Source organism: Thunnus albacares, chromosome 3 (genome assembly GCF_914725855.1).
Source record: "Thunnus albacares chromosome 3, fThuAlb1.1, whole genome shotgun sequence".
Lineage (NCBI taxonomy): Eukaryota > Metazoa > Chordata > Actinopteri > Scombriformes > Scombridae > Thunnus > Thunnus albacares.
In genome coordinates, this window is record NC_058108.1 from 35,549,395 (window position 1) to 35,574,126 (window position 24,732).

General features: G+C 39.1%; 3 protein-coding genes across 4 annotated transcripts in view; 1 reads left to right on the forward strand and 2 right to left on the reverse strand.

Moving 5' to 3' along the window:
* Window positions 1-23,189, forward strand: part of LOC122974160 (UTP--glucose-1-phosphate uridylyltransferase-like) — a 28,267-nt gene extending 5,078 nt beyond the window's left edge. For both annotated transcript variants that reach the window (XM_044342115.1, XM_044342105.1), the window contains exons 2-10: window positions 560-687; window positions 4,851-4,958; window positions 10,441-10,626; window positions 10,733-10,866; window positions 19,323-19,620; window positions 19,701-19,898; window positions 20,889-21,131; window positions 21,304-21,408; window positions 22,823-23,189. In XM_044342115.1, coding sequence (XP_044198050.1) covers window positions 589-687; window positions 4,851-4,958; window positions 10,441-10,626; window positions 10,733-10,866; window positions 19,323-19,620; window positions 19,701-19,898; window positions 20,889-21,131; window positions 21,304-21,408; window positions 22,823-22,930 — 1,479 coding nt within the window. In that variant the 5' untranslated portion in view covers window positions 560-588 and the 3' untranslated portion in view covers window positions 22,931-23,189. The remainder of the gene's footprint in view (window positions 1-559; window positions 688-4,850; window positions 4,959-10,440; window positions 10,627-10,732; window positions 10,867-19,322; window positions 19,621-19,700; window positions 19,899-20,888; window positions 21,132-21,303; window positions 21,409-22,822) is intronic.
* LOC122974153 (E3 ubiquitin-protein ligase TRIM21-like) lies at window positions 10,783-12,945 on the reverse strand. The gene has a single exon (XM_044342092.1). It carries the CDS (start codon window positions 12,943-12,945, stop codon window positions 11,305-11,307), a length of 1,641 nt encoding a protein of 546 aa, XP_044198027.1. The 3' UTR covers window positions 10,783-11,304.
* On the reverse strand, window positions 15,205-17,424 carry LOC122974146 (E3 ubiquitin-protein ligase TRIM21-like). Its single transcript, XM_044342079.1, has one exon. It carries the CDS (start codon window positions 17,237-17,239, stop codon window positions 15,539-15,541), a length of 1,701 nt encoding a protein of 566 aa, XP_044198014.1. The 5' UTR covers window positions 17,240-17,424; the 3' UTR covers window positions 15,205-15,538.
* Window positions 23,190-24,732: the final 1,543 nt, after the last annotated feature.

Consider the following 24,732-nt stretch of genomic DNA (forward strand, 5'->3'; position numbering starts at 1 on the left):
CTCTGTAAAACATCTTTTATGTTATGTTGGGAGTAGATTTATTTTTCAGAGTATTTCGACCATGATTTATTTGTAAATTTCAAAAAATGTACAATGGTGAAGTAAAAAGGTCAGATGAGAGATATTTCCTCTGATATCTGGGACTTGTTGTTTTTTAAAGTTGTACATTTTTAAAAAACGAGACACTTTTCTTCGACCGGTTTGGGTTTTTTTGTGCTTTTGCTGATATTTTGCAGTGATATTTATTATGTTTATATTTAACAAAATGACAAATATCCAGCGTTTTTTCTGCGGACATGTATGTCTGTGAGGGTTGAAACCATAGATACCATAGATTTGTTTTCACCTTGTATGTATTATTATAACAAGCCAACAAAGACATTTGATGTAAACAGTCTGTAAAATACTGGAAAATACGTCTTTTGAGTTCAGTTTCTTGAGGGGAAAGTGAACGTCACTCTTCATTCTTCAATTTAAAATCTTTTTGTGTGTGTGTGTGTGTGTGTGTGTGTGTGTGTGTGTGTGTGTGTGTGTGTGTGTGTGTGTGTGTGTTTCGTAGACCTGACCAGTGACCTGACCGGCGAAGCGATGGCGGAGTTCCAGGAGAAACTCTTTCAGCAGCATGAAGACTCGATGCACCGCGAGCTGGAGGCGCTCATCGCCACGGCCGACAAGACCGAGGCAGAGGTGGGAAAAAAAACCACAGCTCTGATGAATCCCAGCTGTGTTTCCCTCCTGGTGAATTATGGTTTTAACAGTGTTTAACAGACTTGGTATAAAGCTACATGTTTCTGTAGGAAAAAAGAAAAGATTTAACATTAATCCTACGACTACGAGTTTATTTAAGTTTAATTGAATTATCAGAGTGTAACTTGATGAAACAACATCTAACGAGCGTGTTTGAGCGGTGTAGTGAGTGTGATGCTCTGCTCTTTGATGTTCGTGTCGTTTTAACGGAGGTTGAACGACCGCAGCTCAGATTTCACTTGTTGATCTCACAACAACTCGAGACAGGTGGATCATACGTGATTGAGACGTATCATGTTTTCATTATATTCCCCACAGTCAGGGATGCACAATATCCGATATGCCGATATTTCCAACTCATTGTGGCCGATTGTCGATGCTGATATATGCACGTTTTTTTTTTTCCAGCTGGCTGAGGAGACTATTATGCATGCAAGCATAGATTGTACTAAGTATGATCAAGAAAGACAATATATGAAGGAAGAACTCAGGAAGACTGGAGTTCAGGAGCTCAGCATTAAAACTTTAATGAACCTGTCGAGTGGGAGCAGCAGCAGAGTTTTCATTGAGTTTATCAGACAGACAGGATTAATGTGGAGGATTTAATCTCTGGTCCACAGTCCGGAGCAGAAGGTGGCGGTAATGCACATAATACGCTGGTTGCCAACCGCCGTTATAAACCAAAAAGAAGAAGTTTTTTTTCCCCAACAGAGTGACACATCCTGTCAGCCGAGGTGTTTCCTGTCTGTGCAGCAGCTCCTCCACGGACTGTTTCCTCCGCAGGCTGCACTTCACTCAGCTGCCCGTCAGACCAGCTGCTTCTTCTCAATTTAACCTGAATAACAAACCGGGGCTCGATGCTCCGGTTGGATCCACATGGAGTGCCGGGGCTAACGTTAGCTGAGAGGCTAGCGGAGCGTTAGCAGCAGCATGACCGGAGGGAAGCACAGCCAGCTAGCCTCCGCTAGAAGAAGCAGCGAGTCTGACGGGCAGCTGAGTGAAGTGTAGCCTGCGGAGGAAGCATCGGGACCGTCAGGGTGAAACAGTCCGTGGAGGGAAGCACAGTCAGGCAGCGGAGGAGAAGGCAACAAATCGGTCTCTCATAATCGGCAGAAAATGTTCATTTTGGCCGATACTGATGACGTTTTTTACACCGTTGACTTTCTAAAAATAACGGACGTAGCTGCCGTGACGTCACCCACTGGTTTGTGGACTCCCGTTTTGACACCTCGAGTTTGCATTTTGACCGTCGCCATCTTGGATTTTTGGAGCCAGAAGTGACCATATTTGGACGAGAGGGTAGCGCTGACCGTAGTGTTAGCTGCTAGCTTGGTTAGCATGGTGCATTTACGGTGTGATAGTGCAAATGCTAATTTTCACTAGAAAAAAACAGGCTTAAAACCATTAAAACCTTGAGTTACGCCATGGTTACGTTACCCAACCAATGTTGTCGCCTTGGTAGCGACTTTAGCCTCAGTTTCCTGTTCTCAGCTGACAGAAGTGACACCTGGTGTGATCTTCTGCTTCGAGGTTTGACGTGTTGCACATTCAGAGATGCTCCTCTGCACACCTCGGTTGTAACGAGTGCGGTTATTTGAGTTACTGTTGCGTTTCTGGTCATTCTCCTCTGACCTCTGCCATCAACAAGGCGTTTTCACCCAGAGAACCGCCGCTCACTGGATGGTTTCTCTGTAAACCGGTTGTGCGTGAAAGTCAACGTAGATCAGCAGTTTCCCTGGAACCAACAACCCCATCACGTTCAAAGTCACCTTTCTTCCCCACTCTGATGTTTGAACTTCAACAGATTGTCTTGACCATGTCTACATACCTAAATGCATTGAATTGCTGCCACGTGATTGGCTGATCAGATATTTGCGTTAACAAACAGTTGGTACAGGCGTACCGTTGAATCTATACCTGTGTAAAGAACTGGAGGTGGTCCTTCAGGCTGCTCAGGATGGATCAAATGCAGAGGATCAATAAAGTACTTCAAAAAAAATATATGTACAGACACATCTGGACACAGTTTCTCATCCCTTCTTGTAAAACACCTTTTTTATGGCTGATCCATCTGCAGAACCAAACACACGTTGTGTCTAGAAGAGTCATGTGATCATGTGGCTGATGGTCATAAACTCTCCATTTCCTCGAGGAAAAGAATTCCTCGTTAAGATTTGGGATTTTTAGGTGTAGATGTATCAGGATGTAGTGAAAATCCCTGTTTAAAGTTACAGTAAATTTGTGTACTTTCTAAAACAGTATGTAGACGTGAAAAATGAACTCTAAATGTGTCAAAGCAGTGAAATGTTATCCACAGTTCAGTCCACAGTGACTGCTCCATGAAGAGTTAACTGTGTATAAAACTGTGACTCTGTTTGGAGAGTTTTGACCTGCTGGTTGAACTTGAGGTGAACAACCTCGAGGTCCAGCGAGGTTAAAACACACACACACACACACGTTAAGAAACACAAGCACTAAATCAGTGACTGACTGTGAATATGTGAAAGACAAACTAAAGATTGTAAAAACAGAGTCCAGCTGCATCAGGTGATCACAGTAAAGCTGTGAAAATATCTTTTAACTAGACAGACGAGCAGTTTCTCCCTCTGCTGTTGATGCTGATGTTGTATTTTTAAGGGCTGGAGCTTCCTGTTCTGTAAAATTATTCTATCTCCTCTGTCTTTTTAAGAAATTTTGAAACATGCAGCTGCAGAGTGAGCTGTGTTGAGGAGGAACTCGTTACTACGTCACATTAGAAAGTCAAACTAAACTTGCAGGAAGTTTTTTTAGCGTGAGCCCGCCGCCGCCGCCGAACGCTACGCTGAGTGTTTACATAACTTCTGTAGTCGCAGTTTGCATCACACACTGGAAGTGTTGCTGGTTGTTCAGCAGTTAAAAAGTCTTTACAGCCTTCCAGAGGATAGAAATTTACGTCTGATTAATGTCTGAAATTCATTTTTGAATGTTCCCTCCGTTATCAGCGAGTGGTCGCGTGATTTTCTACTGTTTTGTTTTAAAACAGTTTCTCTCTGTTCCTCAGCTAAAGGAGTATAACATATCTGTGCTAAAGATAAGCTAACGACCTCCGGCTACGTTTGAAAAATTCCTTTTTCAGGATCAGACTCTGGTTCATAAACTATCTTACATCTCCAGCTGCAGACATTACTGCAGGTAAATATGCAGCGTCAGGGAATTTGCATTATTCATTAGGTAGTATTCTGATTGGCTGGGGGGGTGAAGGTGGGGGCCACACCTCCAGCCAATTGGAGTAGGTGGCTCATTAATAATGCAGATTTTATGTAAATAGCTTCACAGGGGGAAGAAAGATGGATTTAGAGAAATCTAAACAACTTTTGGTGAATAAAATGTCACAGATATGTTTAAAAAAGACTCAGTATTCATGAAGAATGAGTCAAAAAAGGCCATAATACCAGATCTTTAAAGTTTCTTACTGTGGTAGAAATGGGAAATTAATTAATTATCATGACACACGAACATCAGAAAATCCTTTTAACCCTTTAAAATCAGAGACTCAGCAGCTCCTCTCGGCTTTACGGAGCTTTATAGTCAGTTTCAGCTCATTGTTTATCTGTCCGGCTGCAACTTTACTGTTCTGGTTCACTCTCAGCGTCTCTCATAGCGTCGCTTTCAGATAAAAAGCCGTAAAAAGCCGCTGTACACTACCTGCTCAGCACCAAACAAACAGACACAGTTAGCTGTAGACTAGCTGGTGAACATAGTGGAGCATTTAGCAGCTAAAGAGCCAGATATTTCCCTCAGGAGTTGGTAGAGAGTAAAAACAGAAGTTAAAAGAGTGAATATTGGACTCATATTCACCAGGTGGACAGAAACACGACTCCAGATGAATGATAATGTTGCTCCGTAACTGCTGGATGTGGAAATAAGCAACTGTTTGCTAACAAGGTGATGATGTGTCAGTGTTGTGTTCACTACATGTTTCTACTGAAAACTAGTGGACAAAAACATCAGTTAATGCAGGTTAAATGTTCCAAACCTGCAGTTATTTGCTGTTTGTTGTGATTATTTATTTATTTTTTTTAACTGAGAGCAGAAGTTAATATTCGGTTTTTTCGTTTCTTCAGGCGACCAGAAAAGATTTCGACGGCTTCAAGAAGCTCTTCAACAGATTCCTGAAGGTCAAAGGTCCTTCGATCGACTGGGCCAAGATCCACCGGCCTCCGGAGGGCTCGGTAAGCACCTGAACCGACCGGTCACACCAGCACGCCTGTTTACTAGAGCTCATGGTTTCATGTTGCAAATCCTCTGTGATGCAACATCCCAAGGTCAGTGATAAAAAACCTAGATGTCTCTTTTCAAGCTTCGGGTCAGTTCACACATAGAAACCCTTCTTTTCCCTGCAAAATAGATTGAACAGTCACATACAGAATAATATATATATATAGAATAATATAAGACCTGTTTTTTACTCCACTACGTTTATCTACAGCTATAGATAGATAGATAGATTTTACATACAAAAGTACAATATTTCCCTCTAGTATGTGGTGGAGTGGAAGAATAAAACAGCAGATAATGGAAATACTCAAGTATAAGTACCTAAGTTGGACTAAAGTGCTTCTACACTGGAGATAAAACTGATATCCGTCTGATTGAAAATGTTGGACTGCTCCTTTAAACGATTCAGCTACTACAGAATGGAAACCAACGCTGTGCTTCAGGAACAAGCTAACGAAACCGGATCCGTGTACAGAGAACGCTCAGGCTAAAAGCATGATGACATTTCACACACACACACACACACACACACACACACACACACACACACACACACACACAGTCCATTCCCTCAATGTTCCCAGAATATTCCGGCGGAGTGAAGGTTAAGGACTAAGAATAGTCTGACCGCCGCAGCATTCGAAAGTCTAGTTTCACGGCGGCGAGGTCTTGGCAGACGGTGACATTTTGTCTCTCTTGAACACACGTTCGTCTTCCCATCACGCTGAAACCTCTCTCACACACACACACACACACACACACACACACACACACACACACACACACACACACACACAGCTGCTGTAAATAATGACCTTAACGTTGATGTGTGTCTGAACTCGCAGGATGTCGTTACGAAGGCTGATCAAAGAATCTGAAACCGAATATCCAGAAAGATCTTGTGCAACGCACACACACACACACACACACACGCACACACACACACGTGACTTGTTCCAGCAGCAGCAAACAAGAAGCTGTATAACAGTATTATAATTACCTAATTTTCAGAGTATTTACACACACAGCGCTGCCATAAATTCTATTTTTATGAAGCTTCTGCATTTTCAGTTTTTGTTGACGTTGTCAGGAAGGTGATAATTCTACTTCCTGTTTATTATTGAGGTCGTACTGGTTGGTGGTGGTTTTTTTACTGGGATGCATTAGGAACACTTTTCAACTGACAATGTCAACAAAAACTGAAAAAGTAGAATTTATTTATATATATTTGATTGTACAGATGTTCCTAATAAAGTGCTCGTTGAGTGTATCATTATTTAAAAAGTTTAATCAGGCGTCTTTGCTAAAATAGCAGCAGCAGATATGATCAGAAGGATCATGTATAATTGATAAAATGACAACAATAAATACACCGTAACAAGGAATATAAAAAAACATACACAGTAGATTTTAAAAAATCTTAAAAATTGCAACTATTTACATAATCGATTAATATTTGAGTCACTTTTCAAGCAATTTGCTGATTAAATCTTGTAGTTTGTTTTATGTTTGTCTGTTATGATAATAAATCTTTGAATTTTAGACAAACAGTTTGAATGTCACCTTGGACATATTGTGATGCTTTCATCGGCATTTTTCACTATTTTTACAGACAAAATGATCAATCGATAATAAAATAATTGATAGTTGCAGCCCTAAAATAGACAGAACTTGAGAATCATCATGTTTTTAAGTTTTCTTCAGTAATCCAGTGATAGTTTGTCTGTAAATACTGAACAGTGTAAACAGGAACATCTAACAGATAATTTGACATATTTTTAATTACTTTTCACCTTCGCAGTGAACAAACTGCTCAAACAGTCACAGTAATCATCATAATTAACACTTGCTGTAATTAAACGTATATATACGACTTTTAACAGGAAACATCTTCCATGTTTACGTTATGTCAGTGAACTTCGACCTTTGACCTGCTGCTGCCCCAGTTGACTCAGTCTGATTATTGACGGTTTGTGTCGCGGCCGCTGAACCGTCTGTTTACCGTCTGATGTAACGAACCCGACGGGTCATACGTGTCAGTGGAGTCGAGGCCGACAGAAGTCGGTAGGTTGATGATATCAGGCGGGTTTGTAGGTTCACCAAATATTAATATTCTTCTAAAATGTTAAATATAAAATTATTTCATATCACTAAAAACAGAAGGCTCGAGTGTGTAAAAGCATCAGTGTTACTTCTACTATTTTATTAATTTACAGAAACCCCAACGATTTCTAACCAGGCAGATAGTTATTAATTAATTGATTTTATGTCTTCAGCTCCTATCACATAGAAGTTTTCATTAAGAATTGATTGGAAATTGGGAATTTTTTTTGAACAATTATTTATTTGTTTTAAAGTTTTAACAAAATGCAAATATGAGAAAGTGTAAAATAAAAAGAAAAGAATCAAAATTAAATAACAGACACATATCATAACAAACAGAAATATACAAACTAAACAAGCAAACAAACAAATACTTAAAGATGTTGTTTGTGATGATGTTACAGAAATAACATGTTGATTAAAGAAGTAAAGACCGAATATTAACATTAAAGCAACAAAAAAGACAATGTTGTTAGATTTTAAATGCAATTTTCACTGCTTTTAACATCATAAACAAAACTTTCATCCACCCAAACTGTATTTTAGTGATGATAAAAGTGACAGAGACACATTTCAACACCTTGACAAATAAAACCGGAACAGTCTGTGCAGCTCGATGACGTTCGGCTTTAATAGAGGAAATAATTTTTTAGTGTGATTTGATCTTTGAAGACGTCACATGAGTTGTAAAGAGGAGGATTAGTGGTGTGTTTTATCTACAGCGTTACACAAACACTACAGAGTTGAATTACCGCTGTGGTAAAGTGTAGATTACATCATTACACACACACACACACACACACACACACAGTGTCCATAAATACATGTGTCCTTTCTGTGTGTCAGACCGCTGTCATGTGCTGCTGCTGAGGTTTTAAAGGTCAAAGCGTCGCCTGTTTCTAAACTGCTCCTCTAGTGAACTCACAAACTCTCCATTTACACTTAACGTGGTTTTCACATCTGATCTTTAAAAGTTTTGTTAAAAAAAATAAAAACAAACCGGTGATTATTAATGATTAACGGGGAACTTCAACCATGTTCAGCTTCAGTTTGTGTTTCCGGGTGTTTTATTTTGAAAAATGTGTTTTGTGTCTCCCGAGGAAGCTGCTACTTGTGTTCCCTTTGACATCCCTCAACAATATTTTTAATGCAACAATCTGTGTGATTTCACAAATTATGAAATTAAAGAGCTCAGTTTATCAGTTATTGATCTGCACGTTTCCCATCAAACCTGCCAGACTAGAGACTTTTGTTTTGTACAGTTATGAGAGTTTGTTACCAGAGACTTTTATTTTGTACAGTTATGAGAGTTTGTTACCAGAGACTTTTATTTTGTACAGTTAAGAGAGTTTGTTACCAGAGACTTTTGTTTTGTACAGTTATGAGAGTTTGTTACCAGAGACTTTTGTTTTGTACAGTTAAGAGAGTTTGTTACCAGAGACTTTTGTTTTGTACAGTTATGAGAGTTTGTTACCAGAGACTTTTGTTTTGTACAGTTAAGAGAGTTTATTACTAGAGACTTTTGTTTTGTACAGTTAAGAGAGTTTGTTACCAGAGACTTTTGTTTTGTACAGTTAAGAGATTTGTTACTAGAGACTTTTGTTTTGTACAGTTAAGAGAGTTTGTTACTAGAGACTTTTGTTTTGTACAGTTAAGAGAGTTTGTTACTAGAGACTTTTGTTTTGTACAGTTATGAGAGTTTGTTACCAGAGACTTTTGTTTTGTACAGTTAAGAGAGTTTGTTACCAGAGACTTTTGTTTTGTACAGTTATGAGAGTTTGTTACCAGAGACTTTTGTTTTGTACAGTTAAGAGAGTTTGTTACCAGAGACTTTTGTTTTGTACAGTTAAGAGATTTGTTACTAGAGACTTTTGTTTTGTACAGTTAAGAGATTTGTTACTAGAGACTTTTGTTTTGTACAGTTAAGAGAGATTTGTTACTAGAGACTTTTGTTTTGTACAGTTAAGAGAGTTTGTTACTAGAGACTTTTGTTTTGTACAGTTAAGAGAGTTTGTTACTAGAGACTTTTGTTTTGTACAGTTATGAGAGTTTGTTACCAGAGACTTTTGTTTTGTACAGTTAAGAGAGTTTATTACTAGAGACTTTTGTTTTGTACAGTTAAGAGAGTTTGTTACCAGAGTTTGTTACCAGAGACTTTTGTTTTGTACAGTTAAGAGAGTTTGTTACTAGAGACTTTTGTTTTGTACAGTTATGAGAGTTTGTTACTAGAGACTTTTGTTTTGTACAGTTATGAGAGTTTGTTACTAGAGACTTTTGTTTTGTACAGTTAAGAGAGTTTGTTACTAGAGACTTTTGTTTTGTACAGTTAAGAGAGTTTGTTACCAGAGACTTTTGTTTTGTACAGTTATGAGAGTTTGTTACCAGAGACTTTTGTTTTGTACAGTTAAGAGATTTGTTACCAGAGACTTTTGTTTTGTACAGTTAAGAGATTTGTTACTAGAGACTTTTGTTTTGTACAGTTAAGAGAGTTTGTTACCAGAGACTTTTGTTTTGTACAGTTATGAGAGTTTGTTACCAGAGACTTTTGTTTTGTACAGTTATGAGAGTTTGTTACCAGAGACTTTTGTTTTGTACAGTTAAGAGAGTTTGTTACTAGAGACTTTTGTTTTGTACAGTTATGAGAGTTTGTTACTAGAGACTTTTGTTTTGTACAGTTATGAGAGTTTGTTACTAGAGACTTTTGTTTTGTACAGTTAAGAGAGTTTGTTACTAGAGACTTTTGTTTTGTACAGTTAAGAGAGTTTGTTACCAGAGACTTTTGTTTTGTACAGTTATGAGAGTTTGTTACCAGAGACTTTTGTTTTGTACAGTTAAGAGATTTGTTACTAGAGACTTTTGTTTTGTACAGTTAAGAGATTTGTTACTAGAGACTTTTGTTTTGTACAGTTAAGAGAGTTTGTTACCAGAGACTTTTGTTTTGTACAGTTATGAGAGTTTGTTACCAGAGACTTTTGTTTTGTACAGTTATGAGAGTTTGTTACTAGAGACTTTTGTTTTGTACAGTTAAGAGATTTGTTACTAGAGACTTTTGTTTTGTACAGTTAAGAGATTTGTTACTAGAGACTTTTGTTTTGTACAGTTAAGAGAGTTTGTTACCAGAGACTTTTGTTTTGTACAGTTATGAGAGTTTGTTACCAGAGACTTTTGTTTTGTACAGTTATGAGAGTTTGTTACCAGAGACTTTTGTTTTGTACAGTTAAGAGAGTTTGTTACTAGAGACTTTTGTTTTGTACAGTTAAGAGAGTTTGTTGAGTACATTTGACGCCTTGTGTCTCTTTAACCTTGTGTTCTCGCTCTGCTCTGTCTGGTCAGATTCAGTCCTATGAGAAGATCAAGTTGAAAGGTCTCCCTGACGACATCGCCGCCAGCCTCAATAAGCTCGCTGTGGTAAAGCTGAACGGCGGACTGGGAACCAGTATGGGCTGCAAGGGCCCCAAGAGTCTGATCAGCGTCCGCAACGAGAACACCTTCCTGGACCTGACCGTCCAGCAGATAGAGGTAAAGACGCATGGAAACATCACAGCAACAAGCTTTTAACCGCTGAGGATCATGTTGAACCTTTTTTCTTCTTCTTCTTCTCTTTCTGTGTCGTCATCGTTGTCAGCACCTGAACAAAGCCTTCAACGCCGACGTGCCGCTCGTTCTCATGAACTCCTTCAACACTGCCGAAGAAACAAAGAAGATCCTACAGAAGTACAAACACCATCGCGTCCATATCCACACCTTCAACCAGAGCAGGTACAACACACACACATACACACACAATGGTCACTTTTGGGGACATTAAATAGACTTACATTCATTTCCTGGACCGTAACCACTGACCCGAAAATCTTTTTAGCATCAAATTCCCTCTTTGTGTTTCCTCGGACAGTGTTTCCCTGTTGAGCCGCAGTGGAAGTATAGTAACAAAAAGAGGGACTAAAAAGGCACTAAAATGTTAGCAAGCTAAGCTAATAGCTAACTATTTCATGATGTAGGGTTTAGTTTTCGGTTTATTGACAAAACTCAACACTAGAACGATAAAATCCCGGATTTGATCAGATGTTTAAATAGAGATTTAATTTTAGATAGAAATCCTAGTTTGTGTTTTTCTCATAATAAACAAGAATGTGTTTGTTTATTTACTCTCTTCAAAAACAAAGACACATTTATGACATAAAACAGGTGATTTCTCTACTCAGTTTGATTGACAGGACAGATGATCAGAGGGGCGGAGTTTTTACCACCATCATTAATACAGGGACTGAAGAATGTGTAGAGTTTCTCAGTGAAGGAGCAGCCAGTAAAGGAGTAGATAAGAGCTGCAGCATCTACGTCATAAAAGGAGACCAGACCCTCCTCATAATCCACAAACACCCCCACCTTCTGAGGCTGAGACTTCAGAGAGAGATTGACTGGAGGGCCAGCAAGAGCTTTGTACTCATTTGCATTTCTCAACCATATAGTCCAATAACCATCCTGAGGCTGCAGTGTGATTTTTCCCTTCCTGTTGATTGACTCTCTGGCCACTCCTAAATCCCATTTAGTCTTCTCTTTAACCTGAACCTCAAAGTAAAATCTGCCTGAAGAGAAACTCTGCTTTCCTAAAACATTAGCACAACACATAAATCTCTCTGGGTTGTTTGGGAGATCCTTCTTCACATCACCATGATTTACTTGTTTTCCATCATCAGACAGGATGAGTTTAGGATATGCTGTATCAGGATCAAGAGTCACATCCACTGCATACTGCTGGACCCTCTCCAGCTCGACCTCAACCAGCTTCTTCATCTCTTTACTGAGCGTCTCCTCCAGCTGAGTCACAGCTCTCACCACAGTCCCCTCATATGATGGATGGACACTGACCTCTGTCCAGTCTTTGGTGGGTGGAGCAGCTTTCAGGGACGGGAAGTTTTGGAGGAGGTGGAGGTGGTCTTCAGAGCATGAGAGCTGTTTCACCTCAGAGCTTCTCTTCATCAGATCAGAGATTTCCTGTTCCAGCTCTTTGATGAAGTCTTTGGCCTGTTTCTCTGTCGTTCTTTGCTTCTCTTCAATCGTCTCAATGAGCTCATTCAGGCTTCTCTCAACAGACTTCATCAGAGTGGTGAAGACCTGAACACCTTCTGCTTTCTCTCTGTTTGCATCTTCCTTACTGAGATCAACTGAGTGTTTGATCTCTTGAATCTTCAGTCGTCTCTTCTGGATCATCTGCTGAATTTCAGCCTCTGTCTTCCCCAGCTCTGCCTTCTTTCCTTCATATTCTTCTTTCAGAGGAACAACATCATGTGTCTTGTGGTCTAAAACAGAGCAGAGCATGCAGACACATGTCTGGTCGGTCTTACAGAACAGCTCCAGAGGTTTATCGTGCTTCATACACATCCTGTCTTCCAGGTTCTCCACAGGGTCCATCAGCTGATGTCTTTTCAGACCTGACATTGTCAGATGAGGCTCCAGGTGAGTCTCACAGTAGGAGGTCAGACACACCAGACAGGACTTCAGGGCCTTCAGTTTGGTTCCAGTACAGACGTCACAGGGAACTTCTCCTGGTTTGGCAGCTTGTTGCTCTGAGCTGCTGCTGCTGGCTTTCTGTTGAGCTTCCTGTCTGAACTGAGAAACAACCTCAGTGAGCAATGTGTTGACCTTCAGGTCAGGTCTTATGTTGAAAATCTCTTTACACATGGGACACAGGTACTGGTCATTACTGTTCCAGTGTTCATTGATGCAGTTTTTGCAGAAGTTGTGTCCACATGGTGTGGTGACTGGATCAGTGAACACATCCAGACAGATGGAGCACAGAAACTGATCTTCAGATCGCAGACAGCTGGCAGCAGACATATCTACACACTGAGTGTGAAAAACAAAAGAAACAATTTGTTTTGAATTCAATTTCAATTATTTGTTCAAAAATAAATAAGGATAATTATTGTTGTATTAAGTATAACGTGATATTAAGTAAAGTAATATTGAATTATATTTCTGTTATTGATCGGGATGGGAACACGTGAACGGAGTCGTGAGCAACCGTGATCATTGAAGTCGTGCTGGCAGCTCAAACAGTTATCCACAAGGCTGCATGGTGAGTTTAAAGTTGTTGTTTACTTTGATGACGTGTTTTATGTGAGCTGGTTTACACAAACACAGTAAGAGACTGTCATCTGCAGCTCTTTATCTAACAGCTCATTGTGGCTGTTTCTGCTTGTACTATTCTTCCATACAATCTTTAAAATGAACCACTGACAACATAACACAGAATATGTCCATATCTTGTTGTGTAGACCAACTGTTATTGAAGAATAGCACTGCTAACAAAGCTCTGCTAACTTGGTGACAAACACCTTTAATTTCCTCCAACTGCTTCACAATAAAAGCTGCTGCTTGTTGGTAGAAAGCTTTTAATGTGAAACAGCTACAGGAAATAGAATGCAGTGTGTCTGTAGGAAGTGATCAGTAAATAGTAATAAGACCAGGAAGGTTGGAGTGAAGCTGAACTCCAAACCACAGAGATTCAGTTACAAGTTACAAAAGTCCTGAGAACTGACACAGAGAGACTGTTTAAAAAACAATTAAAGTTGTTTCACTGAATCTGTGTAAAAACATCTTTATTTATATTGTCACTAATTTCACAAGTGTCAGTATGAAATGAAAAGAGTGGAACTTCATGTCTGCTGTGTTAAAGCTGGTTGTTGAAACATTAAATATGATCAGTTGTACTCACCAGTGTTTGGCAGAGACTCTGCTGTGTTGTTGAGAAAGACTTGATGAACTCAGTTTAATTTTTATTTGGACAGAAGTGGAGAGACTCGACTGCAGCTCTGCTGTCGCCCTGATAAACTTTCAGTTTCATTTCTGCAGAGTGACGTTGCAGCTGTCTTATCTTTCCAGTGTTGCTCCTCCTCTTACTGCAGCTCTGACTGTGAGGTTTTGTTTCCACCTTCTGATTTACAGGATTATTGTGAAATATCATGGAGCAAAGGTGAGACTGTACCTGACAGGTGGGAGGAGTAAGACATGTGAAAAGTTGTTGCTTAGCTTAATTATGTGGGTTGAAAGTTTGAGGTTTTACACAAGGTGATCAAAAATCAAACACTGAACTCTGCACAGTTTTCATGTAACTATTAACTTCTTTTTCTCTTTATCTTGAACTGAGTCCAACAAATGTCGTCTGGTCAACATTGATGTTAAATCAAAAGTTATTTGAAAAACACATTTTTTTAACTTCTACAAACAGTGATAATGATCTTCCCTGTTTAAGAAACTTTTATTGCAGTAACAGAAGCCTTTTATTAGATAAAACTTTATTTGTGTATTGGGAGGAAAATTCAAGTTACAAGAAAATAGATGAAGTCCTATTTTAATTAAATAAATGAGACTGAAATAAGAAATTAAATTAGTTCAATTATTTATATAAAATAATCTACATACAATATATATTACAATACCTTAGACTATATAAGTGAACATGCAAATATTTCAGTGAGAAGGATCCTGTAGTGTATAGGTATATACAGCTGTATGCAAAAGTTTGGGCACCTTTTGACAAATAACATATTTTAGTGATTTTTTAATTGAAAAGATGTAAACACAGTGTCTCTAGGATATGGAGGAAAACAATATTTTCAGGCAATCAAAAGTCAAGTTTAATCAACAGTTTGTAAAAGAGTTTTAAAAGTAGGAGCAGATTTTTAAAGGATTTCAGGTAAATAATAACTCAAAGTATATAAATTCTGATTGGATTCCTAAATGTTAATGGTGAGGGGTGTAACTTAAAAGACGGTTCACAATTTTTCAAGCATGTCTTAAAACAACAGTCAAGTGTCCATATGAGCAGTGAAAGAGGTTTTCCTCGCTGTAATCATTCCTTCTGTTCATACTGGATATTAAAAGATCCTTCAAATGTGCTTTCAATGGAAGTGATGGAGGCCAAAATCCACATTGTGTCCACACAGTCATTAAAAAGTAGATGTGAAGCTTATATTCAGCTTCAGCAGTCTGAGTTAGTCATATCAAGTGGATATCTGACACATTTACAGTCTTTTTAGCATCAAATTCCCTCTTTGTGTTTCCTCGGACAGTGTTTCCCTGTTGAGCTGCGGGTGGAAGTATAGTAACAAAAAGAGGGACTTTGGCACTAAAAAGACTGTAACGGTGAAAGATATCCACTTGATTTAATTGGATAATTTATATTAGAAATGTTAGTAAGCTAAGCTAATAGCTAACTATTTCATGATGTAGGGTTTAGTTTTCGGTTTATTGACAAAACTCAACACTAGAACGATAAAATCCCGGATTTGATCAGATGTTTAAATAGAGATTTAATTTTAGATAGAAATCCTAGTTTGTGTTTTTCTCATAATAAACAAGAATGTGTTTGTATATTTACTCTCTTCAAAAACAAAGACACATTTATGACATAAAACAGGTGATTACTCTACTCAATTTGATTGACAGGACAGATGATCAGAGGGGCGGAGTTTTTACCACCATCATTAATACAGGGACAGAAGTATGGGTAGAGTTTCTCAGTGAAGGAGCAGCCAGTAAAGAAGTAGATAAGAGCTGCAGCATCTACGTCATAAAAGGAGACCAGACCCTCCTCATAATCCACAAACACCCCCACCTTCTGAGGCTGAGACTTCAGAGAGAGACGCACTCCAGGACCAGCACATGCTTCGTATTCATCTCCATTTCTCAACCGTATTGTCCAGAAACCATTCTGAGGTCTCAGAGTGATTTTTCCCTTCCTGTTGATGGACTCTCTGGCCACTCCTAAATCCCAGGCAGTCTTCCCTTCAACCTGAACCTCAAAGTAAAATCTGCCTGAAGAGAAACTCTGCTTTCCTAAAACACTAACACAAGAAGAAAATCTCTCTGGGTTGTCTGGGAGATTCTTCATCACGTCACCATAGTTTACTTGTTTCTCATCATCAGACAGGATGAGTTTAGGATGTGCTGTATCAGGATCAAGAGTCACATCCACTGCATACTGCTGGACCCTCTTCAGCTCAGCCTCAACCAGCTTCCTCATCTCTTTACTGAGAGTCTCCTCCAGCTGAGTCACAGCTCTCACCACAGTCCCCTCATATGATGGTGGACGGACGCTGACCTCTGTCCAGTCTTTGGTGGGTGGAGCAGCTTTCAGGGATGGGAAGTTTTGGAGGAGGTGGAGGTGGTCTTCAGAGCATGAGAGCTGCTTCACCTCAGAGCTTCTCTTCATCAGCTCAGAGATTTCCTGTTCCAGCTCTTTGATGAAGTCTTCAGCCTGTTTCTCTGTCGTTCTTTGCTTCTCTTCAATCGTCTCAATGAGCTCATTCAGGCTTCTCTCAACAGACTCCTTCAGAGCAGTGAAGACCTGAACACCTTCTGCTTTCTCTCTGTCTGCATTTCCTTTGCTGAAGTTGACTGACCGTTTGATCTCTTGAATCTTCAGTCGTCTCTTCTGGATCATCTGCTGAATTTCAGCCTCTGTCTTCCCCAGCTCTGCCTTCTTTCCTCCATATTCTTCTTTCAGAGGAACAAACTCATGTGTCTTGTGGTCTAAAACAGAGCAGAGCATGCAGACACATGTCTGGTCGGTCTTACAGAACAGCTCCAGAGGTTTATCGTGCTTCATACACATCCTGTCTTCCAGGTTCTCCACAGGGTCCATCAACTGATGTCTTTTCAGACCTGACATTGTCAGATGAGGCTCCAGGTGAGTCTCACAGTAGGAGGTCAGACACACCAGACAGGACTTCAGGGCCTTCAGTTTGGTTCCAGTACAGACGTCACAGGGAACTTCTCCTGGTTTGGCAGCTTGTTGCTCTGAGCTGCTGCTGCTGGCTTTCTGTTGAGCTTCCTGTCTGAACTGAGAAACAACCTCAGAGAACAATGTGTTGACGTGAAGCTCAGGTCTTGTGTAGAAAACCTTTTTACACATCGGACACAGGTACTGGTCATTACTGTTCCAGTGTTCAGTGATGCAGTTTTTGCAGAAGTTGTGTCCACATGGTGTGGTGACTGGATCAGTGAACACATCCAGACAGATGGAGCACAGAAACTGATCTTCAGATAGCAGACAGCTGGCAGCAGACATATCTACACACTGAGTGTGAAAAACAAAAGACATATTTTGTTTTAAATTAAATTTCATTTCTTTGTTAAAAACCAAATAAGGATAATTATTGTTGTATTGAGTATAACATGTGATATTAGGTAAAGTAATATTGAATTATATTTCTGTTATTGATCGGGATGGGAACACGTGAACGGAGTCGTGAGCAACCGTGATCATTGAAGTCGTGCTGGCAGCTCAAACAGTTATCCACAAGGCTGCATGGTGAGTTTAAAGTTGTTGTTTACTTTGATGACGTGTTTTATGTGAGCTGGTTTACACAAACACAGTAAGAGACTGTCATCTGCAGCTCTTTATCTAACAGCTCATTGTGGCTGTTTCTTCTTGTACTATTCTTCCATACAATCTTTAAAATGAACCACTGACAACATTACACAGAATATGTCCATATCTTGTTGTGTAGACCAACTGTTATTGAAGAATAGCACTGCTAACAAAGCTCTGCTAACTTGGTGACAAACACCTTTAATTTCCTCCAACTGCTTCACAATAAAAGCTGCTGCTTGTTGGTAGAAAGCTTTTAATGTGAAACAGCTACAGGAAATAGAATGCAGTGTGTCTGTAGGAAGTGATCAGTAAATAGTAATAAGACCAGGAAGGTTGGAGTGAAGCTGAACTCCAAACCACAGAGATTCAGTTACAAGTTACAAAAGTCCTGAGAACTGACACAGAGAGACTGTTTAAAAAACAATTAAAGTTGTTTCACTGAATCTGTGTAAAAACATCTTTAGTTATATTGTCACTAATTTCACAAGTGTCAGTATGAAATGAAAAGAGTGGAACTTCCTGTCTGCTGTGTTAAAGCTGGTTGTTGAAACATTAAATATGATCAGTTGTACTCACCAGTGTTTGGCAGAGACTCTGCTGTGTTGTTGAGAAAGACTTGATGAACTCAGTTTAATTTTTATTTGGACAGAAGTGGAGAGACTCGACTGCAGCTCTGCTGTCACTCTGACAAACTTTCAGTTTCATTTCTGCAGAGTGACGTTGCAGCTCTCTTGTCTTTCCAGTGTTGCTCCTCCTCTTACTGCAGCTCTGATTGGGAGGTTTTGTTTCCTCCTTCTGATTTACATTTTTCGTTCTGCTGTCAGTCAGTCTGGTGAAAGCAGTTTGTCCAGCGGCTGCTTCTGTGGACATGAGACCAGTGTGGACTGAACGGACATAACGCTCTCCTCTTCTTTTGTTGAGTGAGGAGAAGAAGGACAAGATCATCATCATCACTGGAGGATGTTGACATCATCCTCCAGTGATGACCAAAACAGTTTGCATGTCGGCTCCACGGGAAGAAATCCACAGTGTTTGTATTTATAAATACATGGTGATGATGCATCAATGTATCGATACATCGGCTTTATTTCTCCGCCCACCGTAGTGAGTGAACCTACCTGTCTGCCTGCAGTGCTCACAGACAGACCTGGAGCCGATCAATCAATATGGATACGGTCAATAAGTTCAAAACACACACAGCAGGATACTCAACATCCCATGTGGGCCGTCGCCAGAAACAGCTGTCTGTGCAGATTACGCTTCGTGATTGGTTGATGCTTTTATTCGCTGTGTGAAAACTGTGTGTAAAGGCCTTTCGATTATTAAACAGCATTTCTCTCTTTTTGTTTTGGGGCCGACTGGTTGGATTTCAGTTTTGTCCTCATTTAACTTTAAGAAATTATCGCTCATCATTTATTTATTGCCAGAAGATGGGTAGTAACGGAGCTGCAGCATCATTTCAGCGGAGATGTAGAGTTGTGTATCGTCAGCGTAACTATAGAAACATACATTGTGCTGTATAGTGAGAATAAAGTGCTTTATAAAGGAAAAACAAAACAAATAAGCACCACAATTAAAGAAACCCAGCAAATAAAACTACAGAGAATAAAGTAGAATAAAACAGCCAAAATACCATTAAAATACCAGAGCTGGAAACATAAAACTTTAGGCTAAAACGAATAAAAGAGAAGTTTTAAGACGTGATTTAAGATGTTACTGATTCTGCAGCCTCAGATCTTCAAAAAAAAAAGGCTCATAATGTCTGAATTTGTCTTGTGGAACATCGGATTCATCCTCACAGAGATCAGTGACTGTTTTTTTTTCTCCCCGTCAGATATCCGAGGATCAACAAGGAGTCCCTGCTGCCGATCGCCAAAACCATGCGGGTGAACGGGGACAGCGTGGAGGCCTGGTACCCGCCGGGTCACGGCGACATCTACACCAGTTTCTACAACTCCGGGCTGCTGGACAAACTCATCGCAGAGGGGAAAGAGTACATCTTCGTGTCCAACATCGACAACCTGGGCGCCACCGTCGACCTCTTCATCCTCCGCCACCTGATGAGCCAACCGGCCGACAAACGCTGCGAGTTCATCATGGAGGTCACCGACAAGACCAGAGCTGACGTCAAGGTCCGAATGATTTATTACGTTATTCGCTCGTTCATCTGTTGAGATCTTTTCCCCTCTCAAGCGTGTCGTCTTCCCTGCAGGGCGGGACTCTGATCCAGTACGACAATCACCTGAGGCTGCTGGAGATCGCTCAGGTACCCAAAGCTCACGTAGACGAGTTCAAGTCCGTCACCAAGTTCAAGATCTTCAACACCAACAACCTGTGGATCTCTCTGCCCGCCATCAAGAGGCTGCACGAGAAGAACGCCATGGACCTGGAGATCATCGTCAACCCGAAGGTGACGAACAAACAAACCCCCCGTTAGTCCAGTCGGCTTCCAGTAAAAGATGCTGGTTAGAGCTGCAGCGATTGATCGATTAATAGATTAATAGATTATTAATAGATTAATAGAAATGATCGAGAGGAAACTAATTGAAAGAACTATTTTGATTATTGAATAACTTTTTTTTAAGCAAAGATGCCAAATATTTGGTTTCCAGCTTCTCAAATGTGAAGATTCGTTGCTTTTCTTTGACGTTTATGAAAGTGAATTTAACATTTTAACATTTTAAACTGTTAATCAGACAAAACAAGCAATTTTTTCAGTATTTATTAAGTATATATTATAAATATGTTTTTATTTACTGAAGCTCTGCGGTTTGAAATTCTTCTTTTTACTCTTTGGGAACATTTTTGTGAATAAAACTTGTTATTTACTGATTTTACTGAAATTTAAATGTATATATAATGTAAGATTTTATCCATATTATTCAACCCTAATATGAGGCATTAGATAGAAAGTAAAGAATTGTTTAAAAAATCAGGTTGAAACTAACGATTATTTCCATTAGTATTAATCGATTAGTTGTTTGATTAGTTGTTTCCAAAGTCCAAGATGAAAATGTCTTGTTTTATACACAAATATATTCAGTTTACTGTCATAAAGGACTAAAGAAACCAGAAAATATTCATATTTGAGAAGCTGGAATCAGAGAATTTGGAGTCATTTTTCTCTTAAAAATGACTCCAAATGATTAATAGATGATTAAAATAGTGGCTAAAGATGTTATAATTGGCAACTAACGGACTAATTGTTGCAGCTATGAAACAGAAATATCATGTACAGAAAAGCAAAACATCAGTTAAGAAAAGTTTAATGAAAAAATGAGTCTAGAAAGTTTTTAAAAGAAGATAAAAACTAAATAAAATACGATTAACAGTAAACACAGGAGACGTTTTGGATGCTGCGGTTTCCTGCTCTAACTGAATCCCCTGAATGTCTCTCCAGACGTTGGAAGGCGGCCTGAACGTCATCCAGCTGGAGACGGCCGTGGGCGCCGCCATCAAGAGCTTCGACAACGCCCTGGGCGTGAACGTCCCCCGCAGCCGCTTCCTGCCGGTGAAGACGTCGTCCGACCTGCTGCTGGTGATGTCCAACCTGTACAGCCTGGACAACGGCTCGCTCACCATGAGCAAGGAGAGAGAGTTCCCCACCACGCCGCACGTCAAGCTGGGCAGCTCCTTCACCAAGGTCAGCGCCGCCACGGACGCCGTCCTGTCCCTTCATTAACCTCACATCCTACTTATTGATCAGCTTATTTTACAGTCGTTGTGTTTTTATCTGAATAGAGAAGCTTTGACGTCTGAGTGGAGCTGAAATCGTTTAGTTTGAAAGTGTTTCTGTGTTTTTTTCGGCCCTGCAGGTTCAGCAGTTTCTGGCTCGGTTTGAAAACATCCCCGATATGTTGGAGCTCGATCACCTCACCGTGTCGGGAGACGTCACCTTCGGAAAGAACGTCTCTCTGAAGGTAAGAAACATGTTGTTGTTGTTGTTAGAAATGTATCGTTTAAGCTTTTCTCATAATTATGAGATGATACGTCATAATTACGACATAAAGCCTCCATTTTTTTTTCTTTGGTGAATGCAGTTTGCTTCTGTAGCTTTAAGTTGAGAAGGTGCAGGAGATCTTTACCATAAAAGAAATAATTACATGTTTGTCTGCTTATATCCAAACAGCAGATGACACATTTTACATCACAGCTACAGAATTTGGGCTTAAAGCTCATCAATGAAATCATTCAGTTTATTTGAGAATTGGTGGTTTTAAAGTTGTAGGTAAAGTTAAGTTGTATTCAGCCCTAAAACTTCCTAAATCGCTGTTATACAATGTAAAATTGTGCAGCGTATCTGTTACACCAACACCAGGTTATCTACAGTCTTCAAGAATGTTCCTCCTGCACGTTCCTTCACACACATGGAAGATTTTAACATTATCTCAGATATTATTGAAGAGAGATTTGCATCAAATCTGCTCACAACTTTGTTCAGGATCCCTCCGTCTCTGTCTGCATCTAACAAAGTTTTTTAAAAATATTGTACTTTCTACTCCACTACATTTATTTGACAGCTTTAGTTACTTTTCAGATGAAGATTTGACACAATGGATAATATAACAAGCTTTTAAAATACAACACATTGTTAAAGATGAAACCAGTGGTTTCCAACCTTTTTGGCTTTTGACGTCTTACAAAAAGCAGTGTGTAGTCGGGGTCACATTTCACATGTCTATGAGTTGTTAACAGCTCCACCAAATAGTGATTTTTCCCTCGAAACTTCTCACATGCTTTCATTTCAATAAATGTTCAAATGATCCAATATTTCAGCAAAAATCAAAGATTAGAGAAAAAGTCCAAAAACTGAAAACAGATTTGTGTATCAGAACTTTGTTTTTTCTTCTTTCCTCTCCCATTAATCATCTCACCACCCCTCAGATTTATCTGCTGACCCTTTGGAGGGGCCCGACCCCTAGGTTGGGAACCACTGGACTAAACTAGCTAACTGTATATAAAGTAGTGTAAACTAGCTCCACCTCCAGCAGCTACAACAGTAACATGCTGCTCTAACACTGATGCTTCACTATTAATAATCTAATGATGTCATATATAATAATATATCAGTCAGAGGGACCAAACCACTACTTTTACTGCAATACTTTAACTACATCAAGCTCATAATACTTATGTACTTTTACTGCAATACTTTAACTACATCAAGCTCATAATACTTATGTTTTACTGTAGTAATTTTACCTGTAATGGAGTATTTTTACATTACTGTTTTTGTAATTGTTGCTGTAAATATTAATTGTAAAACTTTTCATTCTAGTTTTTCTTCTCATCTGTAAACTGTCTGAGTTGATATTTACTCTGTTGTGTCTCCAGGGAACCGTCATCATCATAGCGAATCACGGCGACCGGATCGATATTCCCGCCGGAGCGATGCTGGAGAACAAGATCGTTTCAGGAAACCTGCGTATCCTCGACCACTGAGGCCTTCTGGGAAACAAGACGCTCTCGCTCGAAGCCATTTTGCACCCTAGAAGAGACTTTAAAAGAGAGATTTGGTTTTTTTTCTCCTCTCGTCGACGATGAACGGCAGGACTGTTACTGAGACAAAGAATCGCTTTTTGTTTTTCGTGTGACGCAGCTCATCATGAAGCTTTTCAGGAATAAACTCGCTGTTAACTGCAGACAGTCTGAGCCGGCTGCTTGTCTTTATCTGAGGTCAATAAACGTGCAACATGAGTCACCTGAGCGTCGTGTGATGTTTTTTGGTTTTAGGCAGATGTTCACACGACTGCATTTAGTTTTACTATCTGAGATCTTGTGGTTATTTCTCATTGAAAAGCATCACACTGTCACATTCAAACACATTTGTTGTGAAATACACAAAGGAAGTGTTGTTTTGGTATCAGTTTTAGCTGTTTTATCAGTATTTCCAAGCAAATAATTTCATGAAAAATACTGATGAATAAGGAAATATGATGAAAAGAGGATTTCTGTGGGACAACAATGAAACTATTTAAATATACAGAATACAAGTGCTGATATTTATATTTATATATATATATTTATAACGAGTCATTTCCTGCTCACAGCAACAATTCGTGGTTTCAGGAGTCGACTACTGAGACAATTTTGTATTTAAATGTTTGAAATTATAAACTTTTGATAATTCCTATTCATATTTTGGATTAAAAATAGGTTTAAATGTTTTACTCCAAACCTAAATTTAAAGTTTAATGTGATCGCTTCAAATTTTTATGTCAAATTTAAAACGTATCCGACTTTATTTGAACATGATTTCTCTCTCAGGGTCATTTGCAGCTCTAAGTAAGAGTCCGTCACTCAGTTTCATAGTGACGCCGATCAATAAACCTGACAACATTTTAGATTATAAAAACTTTCCCTGTGATCAAACAGTTGTGATGTTTATGAGGTCAGTTAATCCAACTGAAACGTATCAAACATTGTCAGATACTTAAAGTTGGCACAAAATGTTTGGTCAGACTTTGTTTAATCAAATAGTTTCTGATTTAAATTAAAATAAATTTTATAATGTACATTATCTACAGTAAACATGCTCACATTAGACCTTTTCTATCAACAGCTCTCATTAATCAAGCTTGTTAAACACCTAAAAGAATCTACTGTTGTTTTGTCTGTAAAAATGTTTCAGAATAACTTCCAGAAAAAGTGCAGAATTTACCTTTAGAAATGTTTTTTCCGACTCAGTGACTGTGATGTTTTTGTCAAAGCTTCCAGTTGCTTTATTATACGCTGCGTTCATGTCATATTTCAGTTATCGTAACTACGAGTTTCCGACTGTAAATAACAGTCAACATCTGAGTCATAATTACGACTAAGCAATCTTTCTAAAAGCTCCGATATATCCGACTTTGTACTCAGAATTAATAATAACGAAGTGCAAACAAACATGGACGCCTCACGTCGACCAAACATCATCGTTCAGTGTAATTAAACAAAGATTTAATGGATTTTACGCGCTTTTAATAGTCACATGATCGACTCTGTAATCGTAACGCTTGCAGGTCGTTACCGCGGGATTCTTTCCATCTTAAAAATACGACGAAAAAAAATACTGGAGTGTAAAACAGAAAAATTAAGCTTTACACTTATTTGAACCTCAGATCAAAAGGTAAAAAAACAAAAAACACTTCTTCTATTTCCCAACGTTTCCATATTCGCTGCGCATCTTTCATGCAGACGTACGGAAAGTTTACAGAGTTGAATGGAGAAAAAAAAAATAGAGAACAGATATAAAAATCCAA

Excerpts from the sequence above, each read along its gene's own strand:
- LOC122974153 (XM_044342092.1), bottom strand. The coding sequence starts at position 12,945 with ATGTCTGCTGCCAGCTGTCTGCGATCTGAAGATCAGTTTCTGTGCTCC.
- LOC122974146 (XM_044342079.1), bottom strand. The coding sequence starts at position 17,239 with ATGAAATTTAATTTAAAACAAAATATGTCTTTTGTTTTTCACACTCAG.